The sequence below is a fragment of the Neurospora crassa genome, linkage group VII, assembly GCF_000182925.2.
Source record: "Neurospora crassa OR74A linkage group VII, whole genome shotgun sequence".
NCBI lineage: Eukaryota > Fungi > Ascomycota > Sordariomycetes > Sordariales > Sordariaceae > Neurospora > Neurospora crassa.
The window spans coordinates 1,502,944-1,521,333 of record NC_026507.1 but is presented as its reverse complement, the minus strand read 5'-3'; the positions used below and the strand labels follow the sequence as shown (position 1 = coordinate 1,521,333).

The window sequence follows — 18,390 nt, the reverse complement described above, 5'->3', positions numbered from 1 at the left end:
CAGCTGGATTGTACGGTCATTCCGTCGAATGCCGACAGAACATGGCTTAACAGATGCTAACGAATGTACAATTGATTAACGGGACACTATAATTTAAAAGCTTCGAAACCCGGTTTCCGAATGTGAGAGGAAGGTTGAATTTCAACTGAAAATTCGGTAAAGTGCTTTGAGGTCTCTCCCAAAGTAAGGGAGCATGATATCAAGTAAGAAAATGGGAGCATGCACCTGCCGCCCAAGTTGCCATGTTAAGCTCTGTCAGTCTCTTTTCTGCCACCAGGCACCAGGGGAGCTTGGAGGATCCATTCGTGCGCACAGTTCAGTTTGTGACCACGCAAGCTGAGTGCCGTGTAAGTCGGACATTTGAACCAATCACAGCAACGTGATTCGACACCACTGACGCAATTAATTCTCCTTTTCCCCCAGCCAAATCGGTCCACATCTTTCCTCCTTTCAACAAATCACGCGCTTCATCACTCTTCGACAACAACAAACAAAGCACACAGTTTCCAGTTCCCCCCATTTCCACACGTTATTGAAACTGGATAACCGGTTGATCTCCCGCTTTGCTCTTTAATTCTGGCGCATCTGGTTGGCTCAAGGCCTCCAACTGATCCCGGTTGGGAAATGGTCTCAACCTTTCCGTTTGCACGGACATCTCGGCGATGATGTCAACAAGCGCTGGATCCAGTGACCTCATCAGCCAGCTGAGCCCTCTATTTGGGAAAGCTGGGGTCCACTGAGGTCATAGCCTTACCATGAAGCGGACGGATCGGCTCATGGGAATTTGGGTATTCCAGATCCTCTCTTGGAGGACCCCTTCCTTTTATGTTCCTTGAAACGAAGGGATGGATGTGGAAGCATGCCGGAAAGTATGACGCTGCTGCACGTCAGGACCGCATTGCACCCATTGGCATCCATGGTAGCGTCGGTACCTACTTATTGCCCTGGGGGAGGACTGTTTCTGATATCAGACATCTTCTTGGTTTCCCTCTTCTTTAATTGATCACTTCCCGACTGTCATCCCATCCCCATCCCCATCCCCCATATCCCGCACATCTTGACGCCAATCACGATATTTCTTCCTTTCTTTTTCTATATCCATCCCTCTCAAACATTTTGTGAGCCTGCTCGTGCCTAGACCATTAGCGCAGGGATATCAATTGGCTTGTGTTTTGTCTTGTCTCATCTGCGTAGTACCCATACTCGACCACATCTCCCATTATCAAGCTAATACATCACGCTATCACTACGCTATCTACCTACCTACGACTCCTCGATAATACAAACACAAGATGGCTACCACACACCGTGACCATCTTCCGGGCACCTACCCCGACTCTAACCCGGCCACCCCCAGCGAGCAGGGCCTGGCGCCGCAGAACCAGAGCTACATCCAAAGCCACGACCAACGAAACAAGCTTCACAAGTCCACCGACCCCCGCTCCCATAACTTTTCTGACGCTCGCCTCGGCAACATCGAGTCCCAATCCACCGGAAACGAGTCTGACATCAGCCAGAGACACTTCAACCGTGACTATTCAGGCGAAGCCGTCGGTGGCGGCTTCTACAACCGTGACAGTGGTCCGACCATATTCGGCTCCCAGCCCCCGCGTTTCTCCCAAGGCCCGCAGCGCACCCTCCCCATGGAGAACACCGACGGAGAGGCCGCCTTTGGAGACCAGCACGAATATACATTTTCCAAGCCTGGGGCGACCGTTGCCAAGGAGCAGGGCTTCCGCCAAGTTGACGCTCGTCAAGCTCCCAAACAGGGTGTCCATGAAGTCGACTCCCACCCCGAGGTTGACTCTCATCCCGAGGCGCGCCGCGCGAACGTGGCTACCTCCAGCCAAGGCGCCGCCGACGGGCAGCCTTACAACACCCACGACAAGTCCAGCAACGACGACGCTACCTCGCGCACTAGCCACACCAGCGGTACTGCTGCTCCTTACTGGGGAGATCTTCCCAAGGCCTCCCAAGGCGGTATTTACAACACGGTCACCGGTCATGGCAGTGCTCAGGATGATCACGATGAGCACCACCACCTACCTCATAGGTCAGCAGAAAACTCTGGCAACAGGTTACACGTTACAGGCCTGGGCACTGACGTTCCAAGTGGTGGCGTTTACAACACTGTCGCGGGCCATGGAAGCAGCGACGAGGAGAGCAAGCGTCACCTGGAGGACAGCAACAACCATCATGATAACCTCAAGTTGAACATTCCTGAGACTGATCATGCCGGCGCACCTACCATCAACAGCACCGAGGCTGTCTTTGATGCGCCATTGGCTGCTGTCCCCGAGGACAAGACGTGGGCTTCTGACAGCTTCTCTCGGGTGCCCACTGGTGCTCCTGACGCTGGAACGGGTGCTCCTGACGCTGGAACGGTGACAGGCACGGATCGCAAGGACATTGCTCCTGGCTTCCTGCCTGAGCTTGCTGCAGCAGATGATGCCAAGCTCCTCGCCGAGTCGGCTGCTAAGAGAAAGGAACGTGCTGGCAGCACCGCTAACGACAATGTCTTTGATGCTCACGCTCACGATAGCTACCAGAAGGACAGCACTACATCTGCTGGCTCTAACGCCCAGAACAGTGACGTCAAGGCCCAACGCGCTTTTCGTTTGACTTCCAAGCACGCGACCACTGCTGACGTCGCTGTGGCCAAGGACGATGCTGGCTCATCTCCCAACCAGCACCATTCAGGCCCCAAGGATGCGTTTGTTGCCGGCGCTGCTGGTCTTGGTGCGGGTGCCGCCGCCTCCCATCTGGCCAAGAAGCACCAGGACGCTGAGCTCCGCGAGATCAAGGACAGGAATACGCAGAAGAACCTAGGAGAGGACACCCTTGCCAAGGAATGGGATACCGTCCCCGAGAATTTGGACCATCCTGCTCGCAACTATCCTCATCATGCTGCCGCTATCAGTCACAGAAGAAAGAGCCAGGAACTCAACGAGGCCGGCGTCATCCCCATCTCTGGCACCACGTTGGAGAAGGTGAAACACAAGGAGGAGGAGAAACCCCTTGGGGAAGATACCCTCAATGTTTGGGGCACCACCCCGGAGAACTTGCAAAAGCCCGCGACCCGTCACACTGCCCATGGCGTAAACGTCCAGCAACCTGCCGCTGAGAACAGACTCGCGAAGCAGCCATCGCCTGCTGGAAGCAATAGCAGTGAGGGCTCCTCCAAGGGCGAGAAGAAGCACCGTGGTCTTCTCGGCATCTTCCACCGCCACAAGGACGACAAGGAAGAGAACACCACCGCCACCGAGCCCCCCAAGTCTCCCAAGGATAAAAGCCACAGTAAGTTGAAGAGGGATGCTGCTTTGGCCGGCACTGGAGCTGCTGCTGGCTACGGTCTTGCCCACCACCACAGCAAGGACGACAAGGACGCCACCGACCAGCCCACCGAACTGGACCAGAACATGAAGCGCAGGGCTTCCGAGGCTGCTGCTCCTGGGGCTGTTTCCCACCGTCGGAACCCCAGTGACGCTCAGAGCGCGATCCCGCATGTTCCTGCAGTAGGCGCTGCATCCACTGGCGCCCCTTCCCACGGCCTTTCCCAGGCTCAGCGTGAACATGCCCCTGCTAGCAAGATCCCCGTCGCCGCGGATCACAACATGCACCACCACAGCAACACGGCCCACGCTGGCATGGCTGGCGCCACTCTTGCTGGAGTCGCTGGTGGCATTGGTGCGGCCAAGTTTGCTTCTGCTCACGATGACAAGGAGACCATTCATCCTGAGCAAGACATCTCCCACGCCGCCAGTGGTGTAGGTGCCCCCGCTGCTGCTGGTACCGGTGCTGTAACTTCGGGCGGCTTGTATCACACTGAAAACCCGAGAGAGCCTCCTGCTGATTCTAGCACTAACCCTTCCGGGGTGAAGCCGAATGAGAATCTTGCCAGGAACACCGCCCAGGAACCCGGCTACAATGTCTTGATGTCCGGAACCCCCTCTGGTGTTCAACCCATGTCCACCCATGGTCATGACGGCAAGCATGCGAAGACTACTAATGAGCCTGGCAACTACAACCACCTCAGCACGGGAACTCCTTCAGGCGTCTCGATGGACACTGCGAATGTAGGCCGTGCCCGTTCGGAGGATCAGCCCCGCACTACCCAGAAGCCAGGCAACTACAAGCATCTTGCTAGTGGCACTCCCTCCGGCGTCATGGCCGGTGCCACTTCCCAGCCCTCCGCTCGCCGTGCCTCTGAGGGTGTCAAGCGCAACGCTCCCACCGCCGGCGGAAATGATTCTGAGGAAGGTCTTTACAATGTCCTCTCATCCGGCACTCCCTCAGGCGTCAAGATTTCTCCCCGCCATTCCCGCCATAGCTCTCGCTCGTCTGAGCCCGTCACCCACGCCGACCACCAGGACAAGGACGGCATGTACCGGACCCTCGCCTCCGGCACTGCCACTGGTGTGAACGTTGCCGCCACGCACGAAAACCGTGACAAGGCCATGAAGGATGTGAAAGATGAGGTGCACGAGCAGAGCGCTATGAACACTTTGACTTCCAAGTCCGGTGCCGACCAGCACAACCTTCCCCCGGTTGAGCACCATAAGAACCAGGATACCGCAGCCGCCGCACCCACGCATCACACCACCGCCAGACGCACCCAGGATCAATACAAGCCCGTTCTCTCCGCCGAGCCTCCCCAGCAATTCATGTCCCCCGAAGTCATGCCTGACGCCTATACCACCTCGGTTCCTGGGCGCAACTCCGGTGCCGGATCCGGTCCCGCTGTCGCCCCTGCGGCCACAGAGCCCATGCGTGCCAAGCACATGAGTCCTATGGTGATGCCGGACGCCTATACTGCTTCTGCGCCTGGACATTCTGGGGCGGAGAAGATCAATAGCATCCCCGAGTCTACTGGCCATACTTATGGTTCCGCTGCAGCTCAGCCTGCTGTGGCTAAGCATATGAGCCCGGAAGAGATGCCGGCTTCTTACACCGCTTCCGCCCCAGGACATTCGGGTGCTGAGAAGCTCGCTGAGTCTAAGACCACGGCTCCGCGCTCCGACGTTAACCTTGCGCTGGCGGCAGCCAGTGGGGCTTGGGCTGCTCGTTCAACTCACAAGGGCGTGAGTGAGGGTTCTGATAAGGAACAGCGCACTCACAAGCCGGTGTTTCACAAGTGCCAACATTGTGGAAAGGATAACGACGTCAGTGATGTTTTGGATACAATCTTGAAGAAGGATGAGAGTGGTCGTCAGTAATAGGGAGGATCAGGACAATTGGACTTAAGCTTTATGGCGGCTTTTTTTTGTTTATTTTCGGATACCAGGAGGGAATTTTTGTTATTGAATTGATGCGCATATGACACTTGATGTTTGACAGACTTGAAGAAGAATACCAATGGCATTGTAATGGCTGGCTATTAGTTGTAGCGGTCGTCTGACCGGTGGTTGTGGAAGTCTTCGATACCTTAGCTGTAGCCACTCAGATGGATATTTCAGCATAATTTGCTTCTCTCCCATGCGAATACTGCGTGATGGTTGATGTATGCTTCACATCTCCTTGATGTTTTGTGGGCGGCAATAATCGCGAATATTCTGCATGGAAGTAAGTAATCGACACGAAAGTCGTCGTCGACATCAATGATTCTTTCGCCGACGTCGTCGGGCCGACCACGTCGACCACATTAACCGAATCGGCTCCGACAATCGACAGCTACGAATGAAGTTTCCCCTTCGGCGCACAAACCAAACCCACCAGTTCCACGAGTTCCACCAGATTACAGTAGGTGTGCAGTCGCAATGCGCTGTTCAGACGATAATCAGGTACATGACGGCTTCTTGACGTCACGACTCTGTGCAGCCGATTAAAGGATCTACAATTGCAGTCTGCGGCTACGGCCCGGTCATGTCAGATGTTGGACAGGTGCGGCACGTACAAAACTTGTCTTTAACTCCTGCAGTACCTTACGCCACGACATTTTTTTTTTTTTTTTTTGTTTGGCTCGAGCCAAGATAGTTCACATCTTCAAAGTCTTAGTATTCTCTCTCACTTGCCAACAAACATCACCTTTACCTACTCACTGTGACTGGGTCACCACTCACCCCTTACTCGCAAGGTCAAGCAAGATGGACGCCAAATCCCCCCACATTAAGAACCGCGACACTCCCCCATGGGGCCTCTACCAGCGGAATATGTTTTGGAGATACAACGACCGCGAACTGCCACCTTTTAACACCCGTACGTCTTTTCCTTGTTTTCTTCATTATTATTTACCTCCTACCTCTCTCATCAACCAACCTCAATGGCCGGCCGGTAACTAACCTTTTTCCCATTTGAACAGACCCAGACGTCCTCGAACGCCTCGCCTCCCGCAAACTCTCGCAAAACGGCTGGCTCTACGCCTCGTCCAACGCCGGACTCTCCCACACCCACCTCGCCAACCGACAAGCCTTCTTCCGGCACAAGCTCGTGCCGAGACAACTAATCGACACCAACGAGCGGTCCACGCGCATCTCTCTGTTTGACGGGAAATGGGAGGTCTCAGCGCCCTTTGGCATCGCACCCGTGGGAATCAACAAGATCTACCACGATCAGGGAGAGCTGGCGGTCGCCAAGGCGGCGGGTGAGCTGGGGCTGGTGTATAGTTTGAGTACGGCGGGGAGTTTTCCCATTGAGGACGTCGGGGAGGCGAACGAAGAGGGGAGAGCCAACCGGTTCAAGGCCAATGAGAATCTAGATGTGGACGGGGAAGGTTCGGAAGGTGGGAACGAAAACTCGAAAAAAGTTCCCGAAGCGCCCCGGTTTTTCCAGCTCTACATGCCTCACGACGACAAGTTGACGCTGAGCTTACTCAAGCGGGCGCACGAGTCCGGCTTCCAAGCGTGTATCCTGACCACGGACACGTCGCAGCTAGGGTGGCGACACGACGATGTCGCAACGAGCAACTATGCTTTTTACCGCGGCATCGGCGGAGAACTGGGCTTCACGGATCCCGTCTTTCAAAAGAGAATGGCCGAGGCCGGGGTGGACCCCCAGAAAGACGCCGTGAAGGCAGCGAGTATGTGGATCGACACCATCTGGCATGGTCGGGCGTGGTCGTGGGAGAAGGCCGTGTGGGCGCGCGAGAAGTGGCAGGAGATTGCAGGGAAAGATAAACTTTTCCTGATCAAGGGAATCCAAAGCGTGAATGACGCGAAAAAGGCGGCGGATTTGGGGTTTGAGGGCGTGGTGGTGAGTAACCATGCGGGAAGACAGGTGGATGGGGCGGTGGGCAGTTTGGATGCGCTGGAGAGCATTGTGAAGGCGGTTGGGGAGAGGAGGGGGTTTACGGTCATGTTTGATAGTGGGGTGAGAGGGGCGGCGGACGTGATGAAGGCGCTGGCGCTGGGAGCCAAGTTTGTGTTTATTGGGAGACTGTGGATTTGGGGGTTGGCCATCATGGGGGAGGAAGGTGTGAGGCATGTGTTGAGGAGTCTGTTGGCGGATTTTGACATTCTCATGAATGTGATGGGGGTGAGGAGTGTGGACGAGATTGATGCGAGTCTTTTGGAAAGTGGGCCGAGGGTTTATGGGTTGTTGAATGAGAAGAGTAAGTTGTGAGATGGGGATGGCGTCGCATGGGGCATCACAAGGCGGCATAAGGTACATATATAAAAGGTAAATGTGATCTTGCTAGAGGTAGGAGGTAGAGTGTAGACAAGGACCATGAGCCGTTGCCCGACTTCTCGAGGACCCACCTGTACAAGAAGCTCAGGGGCTTTTTTTCCCGTTTGGGTACAAGTAAACAATCACGAGGAAAATATCCCCGGAATTGATAGCACGGGGAGAAAGGGAGGAAGAGGAAAAGAATTCCATCTAGAATTGGATGGACGTCGCGTCGTGCTGGGCTCTGGACCCACTTCTCCGCCATCAAATATGTATCCGGGCCATGTAGCGGGGCAGACTGCTCCACCCACCAACCAACTTTCAAGGATCCCTTGGTTTGTCATTTCAGCGTGCATTCAGTGTTGCAATTGGTTTGTCTTGTCAATACATAACCCGAACCCTGAGATTTGTAGCTTCAAGTGACCGCCCAGATGCCCACTGCAGTGCATCTGCCTTGTGCATGACGGGACCCATGTCGGGTGAACTGAAGCTGATGTCGAACCTGCAGTGGTGCAGGTGATCTGATGATCCATTCACAGCATTGATCCCTTTTTTGCTGGCAGCAGCAGCTGTCCTTCATTTCCTTCGCGCAGTTCCTCTCTCAGGTCCAGGCCGGCCTGAATTTATTGCTCACCAACCACCAACACCACTATCATCTATCGTCCTGCTCTCCCACTTCATTTGGACACCAGCATTCAATTGCGCTTCTCTAAATCGAGGTCAAAAGTGGGCTAGACTAGTAGTACTGTAAGTAGGTAGACGTGTAGTCATCAACATCACCTGCAGAACGCAATCCTGGCCTCCACTTGTGGCAGCGGAAAAGAGGCCCGTCTGACACTAAATGACAGCCAACAACTCCAAGCCAACGACGGGCACCTCACAGCTGGACTGACACCACCTGAACCCGCTCACCTTCCCGCCGCCATCCGCCCGCCCGCTCACCATCGATCTGTCCCGTCATCTCCATCGCATCGTCTAGTGTAGGTTTTAGGTAGCCCTATGCATTACATACCTGGCTAGGTAGTCAAAGAGCCAGTCAAGAGCGGCGACAATAGGCTAGACCAACTAGAGAGGCCCTGATCATCAACTAGGTCCCCCCCCATTCAACGGAGCTTTCCCCGGCCGCGACAAGGACAGGAACGAGACTAACCCCCCTCCCCCAATCCACAAAGGTCCAGCCCAGCCCAGTCAGGTCTCTCTCATCGCCATCCCCAAGTGCTACCTTACCCTCCTTTCTCACCGGCCGCTGCCCACCTACTGCTGCCAGTGCCCGTCGCATGCCCGCTGCGCGCGCCCAGCCTACCTAGTCAGGTAATCCTCCTCGCGACCCTCTTTCAGCTTCGACCTTCTCCGCTCTTCCATCTTCGATAGGATCCAGACCTCTCTCTCTGCGGTTGGAAACCAACATGGCCGGCTTTCCTCCACGAAACCAACAGCACATCCAGCCCGATGAAGGCTACTCGGAAGACCCTCTGAACCCCCAGGCCAATTCCTCCTGCCTCAAATCCCGCGACGCCTCTCCTTGCGCCCATCCATCGTCGCGCCAAGCCTCAGACATTCCACCCTGGCTGATCCAACATATCTCGGGCCTCTCCATGGAAAACAAGACTGGTTGGCCCTCCTTTTCCCCTGTTTCTTGTTTTTTTGTTTCAGTCTTCATCCAGATCATCCAAAAACGAATCCAACTAACCTGTTGCGCTTATCTCCTAGAACTCGCCATGGCACTCCTCAACGACCTCCCCACGAGCGTTATCTCTCAAATCGTCGAAACACAACTCTATCCCCGACTGTACATCGACTTTGTGCGCTACCTTCCAGCCGAAATATGCCTAAAGATTCTGGGGTACCTCGACCCCATCTCTCTCATCAATGTCGCCCGTGCATGCCGAGTCTGGTACGAGCTTGCCATGGATCGAAAGCTGTGGCAGCATCTGTACTACATGGAGGGCTTCAAGGCGCTAATGGACGAGATCCATGCCGCCGAAGAAAAGATGAACCAGACTCCCATACCCACCCCCAGCCACTTGGAGCAATACCGGCCCGAAGAAGACGGACATGTTCACAAGAGGAGGGCTATTGCCAAAGCATCACCCCCCATGTTGCCCGCTGATGAGGATACCAAAGTGTTGCCCGCTGATGAGCCTTGTGATATCGACATGGCGGGCTCGAGTATCTTTGGTGGTGGTGGTGGTGGTGGTGGTTGCGGCGCATCCCGCTCGCGGATGAGTGAACACGGCGAGGTCAGCGGGAGAGCAAGGCGAGTGGACAAGGGAAAGGGACGGGCCATGAGCCCACCGCCGCAGCAGTCGGCTACCACCCGTTACAGAGACAGCATGTCTCACAGAACCTCCATCCTTCCTGGCACGTTGCAAAAGACGACTCTGTGGTGGTGGGATGCTAACGACCGCCGATACAAGATTGACTGGAAGTATCTGTATACCATGCGCCGACGACTCGAGGCCAACTGGGAGCACGGAAAATACACAAACTTCCAGCTTCCCCACCCAAACTATCCTGAGGAGGGCCACCGCGAATGCATCTACAGTATCCAGTATAACCCCCAGTTTCTTGTCAGTGGCAGCAGGGATCTCACCATCAAGGTATGGGACATGAAGAGCAGGCGTTGTTTGCGGACGCTCAAGGGTCACCGTCGCTCCGTGCTCTGTCTTCAGTTCGACTCTAGCCCCGACGAGGACATAATCGTTTCTGGCAGCTCCGATTCTGATGTCATCATCTGGCGCTTTTCCACCGGAGAAATCATTGAGGTGCTCCGCCACGCCCACCAAGAATCCGTTCTCAACGTCAAGTTTGACAAGCGCATCCTGGTAACATGCTCCAAGGACAAAACCATAAAGGTCTTCAACCGAAGGCCGCTTCGTCATGGCGATCTAGGCTATCCCTTTGACCAGGTCGGTACAACTGTCAATGTAGGCTACGATATCCCCCCGAGTATTGAGGACGCGCCTGTAATACCGCCGTGGACCATGATTGGCACCCTCGTTGGCCATAGCGCGGCTGTCAATGCAGTGCAGATTCACGAACGAGAAATCGTTTCGGCTAGTGGCGACCGATACATCAAGGTATGGGACTGGCCTACCCAAGACGTCCAACGTACCATCATAGGACACCACAAGGGCATAGCCTGTGTACAGTATGATGGCCGACGTATTGTCAGCGGTAGCAGTGACAACGAAGTCAAGATTTTTGACTGCCAGACGGGTCTGGAGGTGACCACTCTGAAGGGCCACACAGCGCTGGTGCGGACAGTGCAGGCCGGGTTTGGCGACCATCCGTACAGCGTAGAGGAAGACTTGATCAAAGCCAAGGAGGTCGACCAGGCTTATTACAAGGCTGTGGAAGCAGGCGAGATTGACGAAAACGACAACCCGAGGACACGCCGCAAGACCAACGCCGGCTCTAGCAGACCGCAGGACGTTTGCGCGACTGGAGCCAAGCTACCGCCCGGCGGCGGCGGCGGCAGGTTTGGTCGTATCGTTAGTGGAAGCTACGACACCACCATTATCATCTGGAGGAGGGATTCGGAGGGTGTATGGCGGCCACAGCATCACCTCAGACATGAACAGGCTGCTGAAGCGGCTTCGAGACGAGACGACGGGCCGCCCGATGTGCCTGGCAGGATTCCGCTGCATCCGAGCATGCGTTCTGGGTTGGCTGCAGCGAGCATGCCCGCACCTATAAACCCTCATACAACTGCTGGCTCCTCGCGGACTGCAAGTGCTCCTCCTGGTCCCCTGGCTGGAAGGGCGCCTGAGACAGTGGACCCAGCTATCCTGCTTGAATACGAGCAGATGGTACACGGCGCTGTTCAAAGCGGCCCAACGGCTTTTAGAAATCTTCTTCAGGCTCGCCCCGAGATTATTTCTCTACGTCACATGGTGGACCGAGCGCTCAACCGGCAGTCGGACCCGAACTTGCGGGCTCAGTTGCGAACTGCATGGACGGGAGCTCATATTCAGAATCAGTGGAACCACGGTCGGGCTCGAAGTAATCAAGAGAATGCCATGGCTGCTAACGCTGCCGTTGCTGCTGGCAGTAGTAACGGCGTCATTGGGACCGGTACGGCAACGGCAACGGCAACGGCGGCGGCAGCAGCACTGGCGGCAGGAGCAGCGGCAGGCCAGCCTGTTATCTCGCAAGCCTCGCTATCACAGGTGCCGGTTCCAGTTGCTCCAGCGGATGCTGTCACAGCAGCGCCTGCGCAACAGCCCCAACTCCCGCCTATGGCAGGTGGGCGTCATCATCCGCATATCCCCCCCGTAGCACCGGCTGAAGAAAATGCGCCCAGGGTGTTCAAGTTGCAGTACGATGCCCGGAGGATTATCTGCTGTAGTCAAACCAGTTACATCGTCGGGTGGGATTTCTGTAACGGCGACAAGGAGTTGGAGGAGGCTAGTCGGTTCTTTGACACTGTGCAGTAATGTGAATATGTTTTGGGGGGCCAAGTTATTTTTGATGTTTGTGGTAGTACTCAGCTGTTTAGAACGGGACATCATTGTCAGATTTGGTCCAGTTTGGTAGTACAGATTGATTGTATGGAGGGAGCACAGGCGTTGGATGGTTAGTGCCAGATCCCCAGATCATGGCAAGGAATCTTGTTACCTAATTTTGCGAATGCGCATCATTGTTATCAAGTATTGTTTACAAACTGGACGGTAGTTGTCCGTTGGCTGTTCTATCATGGATTTTACTTGACCCTAGACCATGGCAGAGTATGCGCTCAATGGATGTATCGTTCCCTGTCTCTTTCCACGCTCGTCTCTGTGATGTTCTGTATGCCTGGTTTCGCAACGAGAAAATGGCGACTATTCTACAACTCGGAGATACAACCTTCGGATAAAGGCAATGGAAAGAAAACACCGCTTGTCTGTAATGCCGCCTTTCCGATTGGTATAACAACGATATGGTTCAACCGAACCATCTGCAAATGCATACCCTCCCTCAGCTTCAACCTGAAATCATTAAGCCGTAACTCCAATCCCAAAGCAACTTGTCGAACTCTCAAAACTAGGTCCCCAAAAGCGGTCTAACCCAGCCCTTCCCATCGTATGTCCCTTATCATCACCAGCCTCCCCTCCTCCTAACCAGCAACCTCCTTAACCTTTCCTCCCACCTTGGGCTCCTCATCCACAAACTCGGGCACCTCATCCTGCATAAAACTCGGCACCGCTCCCGCCTCCATCCCACCATACATTTCCCTCTCCAACTCCACCTCCTGCCCCAACGCCTCCAGCTCGGCATCCAGCTCGTCCTCATCCACATCCTCGGGCACCTCATAGCTCCTCGCCAAGGACTCCTGGATCTCATTTCCGACATCCAACAGATCCGCCATCTCGTCCTGCAACCGCTCAATCTTGTCAATGTCCACCTTGCCATACTCCTTTTTCAGCTGCTTGTTGGTCGTCTTGAGCGCGTCAATCGTCACCATGGTGTTCTTGAGGTTGTCCTGCATCGTTTGTGCTTGCTCCATGTTCCACACCTGCGACTGGATCTGGTCGCGCTGCGCCTCGTACTGCTTGCGTTGTCGCAGCACTTTGAGCGCCTTTTGCTTGAGCGCCGACTTGCCGGGCCCGTCGCGCATCTTGGATAGCTTGGATTGGTAGCCCGACAGCTCGGCGGTGAGGGAGGCGAGCTTGACGTCGATGGAGGAGAGGCGCGTGTCGAGCGAGGAGATGGCGGTTGTGAGGGTCGGTTTGGGAGCGGTGGGTTTGGAGGAGGTGCCGAAGAGGCGGTTCATTTTGGCGGGTTATTTTGTAGGGGTCAAGTTGTTCTTTGGATTTTGTAGGGCTGTTCTTGAATTTGAATTTGGAGGTTACCCGGTGTTGAGACGGTGGAGGTGAACGTGTTCGGTGCTTGAGTATTGGTGTTGATGTTTCGTTGTTGTTGCGGGGGAAGATTGGCGATCGCGACAGCCCGGCGGCTGCTGATGACCGACCGCCTAAAGCGCTGTGGAGTGCTGCCTACATATCCGCTGATGACGACTGCTGCGTGGGGCAGTGTGGCGCATGTGAGACGGGATGGTTGAGTTCGTGGGGAAGGTGGGGCAGTTCTGTTGGGTGAGGCTGGACCGCCCTATGGGGCTTGCTCGGTGGATTGAGGGGGGGTGCCCCCGCCAACATGGGGAAGTCAACTTGACCGTTTGTCTCACTTCATTCTTCAAGTCACCCTACCTCTAGGTACACTCAGGCTCTTCAACTCTTCTTTCCTATCATACAAACCTGATAGGTGGCCCGCGACCAGACGGATGAAAAGTGGCTTCAATGATCGGATATTTGTCTGCATAATCAGCAGAGAACTCTGCTCAGGGGCCCAGCTTCCAGCGCACGGACGTACCTAGAGGTAGCGATGTCCCAACACAACGCACGCCGTGAACTTTTCGGTGTAAACAAACATCGAAGACGACCCCAAGGGGCCCGAATACCCCAAGTGCAACAACAGGGCCGATGGCCAGGATGAGGTACAACTGAGCTTTTGCTGGCCGCCTGGCTTTTTTATGACCCTCTTCGGAATGCCTGGTCTGCTTTCGAATTTCGAGATATAACAGCCGCCTCGCGCTTGTAAAAAGGGATGCGCGTCGTCTTGTTAAGACCAGATGATCACCATCTTTCATCGCCTATCCTCGGGATTGCGGCCATGTCTTCAGGCCTGGAGCTGAGCGATATCCACGCTAAATTGCCTAATACCCTCAAGAATGTCAATGATGGACCACTTACAGCCTGAGGGAACCTGCTCAAATCTCCTGATATTCAACCGGAACATCTTCATAACGTCTCTACCATCAGTATACGATCTGCGGACCTTCCTATATGCTTGTTCGAATACGGCACTGGAAAAGCTATCACCTGGCGAGGCAGTCGACTGGTATATACACCACGTGTTGGGTAAGTGCTGCGATTGTGACTTCGACAGAGGAATGTAATGAGAATATTCAGAAACGCTCAACGAATTTCCGAGTGCCTCGGAGAGCGAAGTTGTATCGAAGTAGAAGTGGTAAGGTCACACAGGACCCCCTTTACTTCGCCGGTTCGTTTTCTCTACGCTGACCAAGTCTTGAAAAGATATGTAAAGATGAAGCGTGTGGTCACAACGGCTGGGAGAAGGTACCTACGTTGCATACACCTGGTTGCTCGTATTAGTGGATTCACTATTCATATCATTTCAGGATAGAGGGTAATCAGTGGTTCCAATGTCGTCTTCGCGCCGCTCAACCGTACTCCGAAATTCCGCCGTGGTCGAAAAAGCAGCACTGATGAACCTACCAACCAACTCGCCATAGCCATCAAGGCTACTTTTGAGGAAATTTGGGATGAAAGCCGAGAGCTCATGGAGCGGGTGTCTTCCACCCCCGCTGCTCTCAAGTTTCGAAATGCACGACTTGAGCGACCACACTTTCCCCAGTTCTAGCATTCACCAATCAAGTTTCGAAGGACATCGGGCACCCGAGCGAATAGAGCGATTTGGATTCACCTCCATATCAAGAGTATGTAGAGGGAGATTGACTGTGACGAGTCAGTATAGCAATAGCCAGGTGAGTATATTGAACTCGGGAGCTCGCAAAGCAGCGATTGTCGATATAACATGTTGACAGATTCTTATATCTGCTGTATAAGGACTTCATCTTTTCTTGTGATGACTAGGTACTCTGTCAGATTATCGTCTCACTAGTGTCAACGCCAGGCCTGGCAGTTCCTGAAGCTGAATTCTTTCGCGTGAAGCCGGGGAACCCATATCGACGCCAAGGATAGGAGGTGTGCACACCCTTTATAGGAAAGGAACTAATCTACCCTGACTCGAGCCTGACTACACGTGTTCGACGTACCGGTGGACGGAGCCAGGAAGTGTAAAGTTCATCCGGACAGTCAGACCTTCAAAGGGCCCTTGTGTTGGCGTCGATCATTGCCCGACTATGCACACCCTTGGGCTGTGCCGCAAAATCCCCAACCGAAGACTGGTTGTTGTGGCTTCAGGAACCCCAGATTTGCGGATTTGCAGAATTCGTGGCTCCTTCCAGAGAGCATCTGGACGGTCTTGGCCTGGGGGGAAAGGCATGATCTAGTCTATATTACAGGCTTGACTCGAAGCAACATGTCGCTCTGCACAGTACTGTGGGAGACTGTGGAGGGAGATGAAGACGCCGCTGACGCCGGGACAAACAATATCGACGCTGGATGATGTAATCTTATCCTTTATTCAACCCTTTCCAATTATACACCACTAAGAATCAATTGGTTAGAGTCGAAGCGGTGACCGCATTTCCAATGGCACATGGACAAGTTGGTCTTGCCAAAGGTTTACCTGATGTGAGGCTATCGCCCATCTAGTTAGGTACAGTAATTACAATGAGTTCTAACTGTAAGTACGGTCCCTGCGCACCAGAACTTTCTTTCCGTTCGATCTTCTCGCCCGCACTTGCATTGAACCGTTCGATAATCGGTATAGAGCACTAGCATATCTACACCAGACCCGAATCCGACCAAAGTCCCGCTTCTTCAGTTGTTCCGGAACCCGAGTCAAGTCACCGGCGATAGAAACAAGGCTTATCTCTTTTGCCCACGCCGCCCTCTCGGTGACCTCTTTGGGAGTAGTCTAGGTCCCTGCAGAAGATGCAACGGCTGGCCGTCACCGTGTGCGAAACGACCTCCGGAAGACGGCATGAGATGCAGTGGCGGGCACTGCGCTCTGTTGGGCAGTCTGTTGCCTAGGATAGTGGCTTTGGCGGGTGACACAAGATGGAGCAAGGGCTGTATCCGGCTCGGCTCTATGGGCCTTGGATGCCTTGGCACTCAATGCGCCTCCATTCACAGTCCACCATCTAGCGCGGAAAGCCTTATGCCAAGTATGTACCAACACATTTATCAGTTCATGTCCAAAAAGGGACCTTGAATTTAACTATCAGCCACGGGTCTAGCGCGGGGTACTACACTGTTTAATGCACCAGGCAATAATTCACCACAGCCTCGGGATGGTGACCGGAAACGGGTTCAGCTCAAAGAAGTGAAGGGTCATGTTTGTTCATATAAGAAAGGGGCTGCCGCCCAAGCAGCCAAAGTAGGTAGTCTATCGAGTATAACATTCAGCAGCACCTTGGTCACCTCACCCACCCCAACTCCTCAACCCCACAACCCAACCAACAACCAAGCCGCTCATCACGATGCGTTCCAACACTCTTCTCGTTGCCCTTGCGGCCGCCACCGCTTCAGCTTCTGCTGTTCCCCAGCCCCGAGCTGAGGCTCCCGGCGCTCTGATCACCCCGGCACCTATCTTTAAGGGTTCGGCTGTTCAGGGTGCCATCCGGGCGCATGGTCAGCAGGCAGAGGCTGTTGACAAGCGGGCCTATGAGGTTTCAGTGGAAATTTCCGGTTCGGGCAGCCAATTCACCAGCTGCGTGTACAGCATCAGCTCGGTGCTGAGGTCGATTCAGAACGCCGCCCCTTATCCCTCGGACACGGATCTGGCGTCTTGGATCCTTACCGCCGTTCCGGAGGAGTCCACTACGACGCTGGGCCTCAACGACGCCGGGAAAGCTTGCGAGACGTCGGATATGACGACGCCCACCGTCCCTGCGTCCTTGACCTCGGCCTTCTCGTCGTACGAGTCCGAGGCTGAGGCGTGGCTGACCGAGGCGGCTAAGGGCGCGAGCAGCGTGGCCGGGAACTGCCCTACCAAGGTCCGCGATTGGATCGAGCTCTCCTTTGCCACGAACACTGCCGAGTGCAAGGCCATTGTCGCCAGGTTGCAGGGCAAAAGCGGTGCTGGTTTGAACTCTGGTGAGTGAACTTGTCCGACCTTGTTCTCCATGTAGTGTAAAACAAGTACTTGTTGCTAATACCGAATCCTTCCCAGCTCCCGTCTTGGCCGCCGTCGCTGCGTTTGCCGGCCTCGTTGGTGTCTTGGCGCTCTAAGAGCATCGCCAAAGAAGCCCGACATGATAGGTACCCTTGGTACAAGAAAACACGAATGATACGATAAAACTAGGTAATGGACGGATGAATGAGACCAACAGAAAAGTCGCTATCGTCCGTTGGACAGTTGATTTCTTGATGGGTTGGATAAATGGATGATGATAATGGAGGGATCCTTCATAACATAATAACACTGTAACGATATTCACGAGATACCTGCCTCTATGCTACTACCAAATGCAGACATTCCAGGTTGATGTGACTGGAATTGGGCTGGGAACGATATCGATCAAGGGAACGAATATTTACAATGAATGATCATCCGTATCCACTTTTCGGTAGCTGTAAGTACAGTACGGTGCCTCTAGCGTGCAGTGCCCCTGCAACTTGCACCGAGTGAGCAATGCGTACCCCACTGTATGCATGTAAGGTACCTGCATGGCCGAAGTACCTGCCTAGAGGCACCGTCGAGTACCTCCCGAGCCTAGAGGCACCTGACGGACGACGGATCATGATGTTCGATACAGCGGGTGAACTGAAGAAGCAGGAGAGGAGGCTATCGCGACCATCCCTAACATACTTACCTACTAAAAGGAAGAAACCTAGGGCTGTCAGGGAAGGAACTATCTCGGGTATGTAGGTAAGCCAGGCAGCTGCTTGGGAGTTTGGTGGGTTCCCCGGGGTCACCTCTCCCCGGCCGGCTATTCGGCGGACTGCCAGGTGCCCCTGGTTTCTTTAGCTTAGGCACTCCCCACCGTGACTAGGTAGGTAGTGTACACTGTAGAACCTAACATTCAATAGTGTCGGGCACCTGGCACCTCTCCTTTACATCACATGTCTCCATTGCTGAGGGCAGTACCTCCATCAC

At 54.4% G+C, this 18,390-nt stretch overlaps 5 protein-coding genes across 5 annotated transcripts; 4 read left to right on the top strand and 1 right to left on the bottom strand.

The window, feature by feature from the left end:
* Positions 1-1,292: 1,292 nt before the first annotated feature.
* NCU04538 (hypothetical protein) lies at positions 1,293-5,453 on the top strand (the record flags this gene model as incomplete). Its single annotated transcript, XM_950885.2, has 2 exons — positions 1,293-1,888; positions 2,054-5,453. 2 exons carry the CDS (start codon positions 1,293-1,295, stop codon positions 5,214-5,216), a joined length of 3,759 nt encoding a protein of 1,252 aa, XP_955978.2. The 3' UTR covers positions 5,217-5,453.
* Positions 5,454-5,936: 483 nt separating this feature from the next.
* On the top strand, positions 5,937-7,686 carry NCU04539 (L-lactate dehydrogenase). The gene is made up of 2 exons (XM_950886.3): positions 5,937-6,195; positions 6,299-7,686. The coding sequence occupies exons 1-2, from the start codon at positions 6,084-6,086 to the stop codon at positions 7,555-7,557; spliced, it is 1,371 nt and encodes a 456-aa protein (XP_955979.2). The 5' UTR covers positions 5,937-6,083; the 3' UTR covers positions 7,558-7,686.
* A 499-nt stretch (positions 7,687-8,185) lies between these two features.
* fwd-1 (F-box/WD-40 domain containing protein-1) lies at positions 8,186-12,364 on the top strand. Its single transcript, XM_950887.3, has 4 exons — positions 8,186-8,349; positions 8,451-8,582; positions 8,786-9,213; positions 9,313-12,364. The coding sequence occupies exons 3-4, from the start codon at positions 9,009-9,011 to the stop codon at positions 12,039-12,041; spliced, it is 2,934 nt and encodes a 977-aa protein (XP_955980.3). The 5' UTR covers positions 8,186-8,349; positions 8,451-8,582; positions 8,786-9,008; the 3' UTR covers positions 12,042-12,364.
* On the bottom strand, positions 12,141-13,537 carry NCU04541 (SNF7 family protein). The gene has a single exon (XM_950888.3). The coding sequence runs from the start codon at positions 13,355-13,357 to the stop codon at positions 12,701-12,703; it is 657 nt and encodes a 218-aa protein (XP_955981.1). The 5' UTR covers positions 13,358-13,537; the 3' UTR covers positions 12,141-12,700.
* Positions 13,538-16,604: 3,067 nt separating this feature from the next.
* On the top strand, positions 16,605-17,863 carry NCU04542 (hypothetical protein). Its single transcript, XM_950889.3, has 2 exons — positions 16,605-17,387; positions 17,464-17,863. Exons 1-2 carry the CDS (start codon positions 16,772-16,774, stop codon positions 17,520-17,522), a joined length of 675 nt encoding a protein of 224 aa, XP_955982.1. The 5' UTR covers positions 16,605-16,771; the 3' UTR covers positions 17,523-17,863.
* The last annotated feature ends 527 nt before the right edge of the window (positions 17,864-18,390 follow it).

What these genes read in the sequence shown, in the direction of transcription:
- fwd-1 (XM_950887.3), top strand. Translation starts at nt 9,009, where the DNA reads ATGGCCGGCTTTCCTCCACGAAACCAACAGCACATCCAGCCCGATGAA. An exon ending in CTCCATGGAAAACAAGACTG is followed by an intron (nt 9,214 to 9,312) that starts GTTGGCCCTCCT and finishes CTTATCTCCTAG; the next exon opens with AACTCGCCATGGCACTCCTC.
- NCU04541 (XM_950888.3), bottom strand. Translation starts at nt 13,357, where the DNA reads ATGAACCGCCTCTTCGGCACCTCCTCCAAACCCACCGCTCCCAAACCG.
- NCU04542 (XM_950889.3), top strand. Translation starts at nt 16,772, where the DNA reads ATGCGTTCCAACACTCTTCTCGTTGCCCTTGCGGCCGCCACCGCTTCA. An exon ending in CGGTGCTGGTTTGAACTCTG is followed by an intron (nt 17,388 to 17,463) that starts GTGAGTGAACTT and finishes AATCCTTCCCAG; the next exon opens with CTCCCGTCTTGGCCGCCGTC.
- NCU04539 (XM_950886.3), top strand. Translation starts at nt 6,084, where the DNA reads ATGGACGCCAAATCCCCCCACATTAAGAACCGCGACACTCCCCCATGG. An exon ending in ACTGCCACCTTTTAACACCC is followed by an intron (nt 6,196 to 6,298) that starts GTACGTCTTTTC and finishes CCATTTGAACAG; the next exon opens with ACCCAGACGTCCTCGAACGC.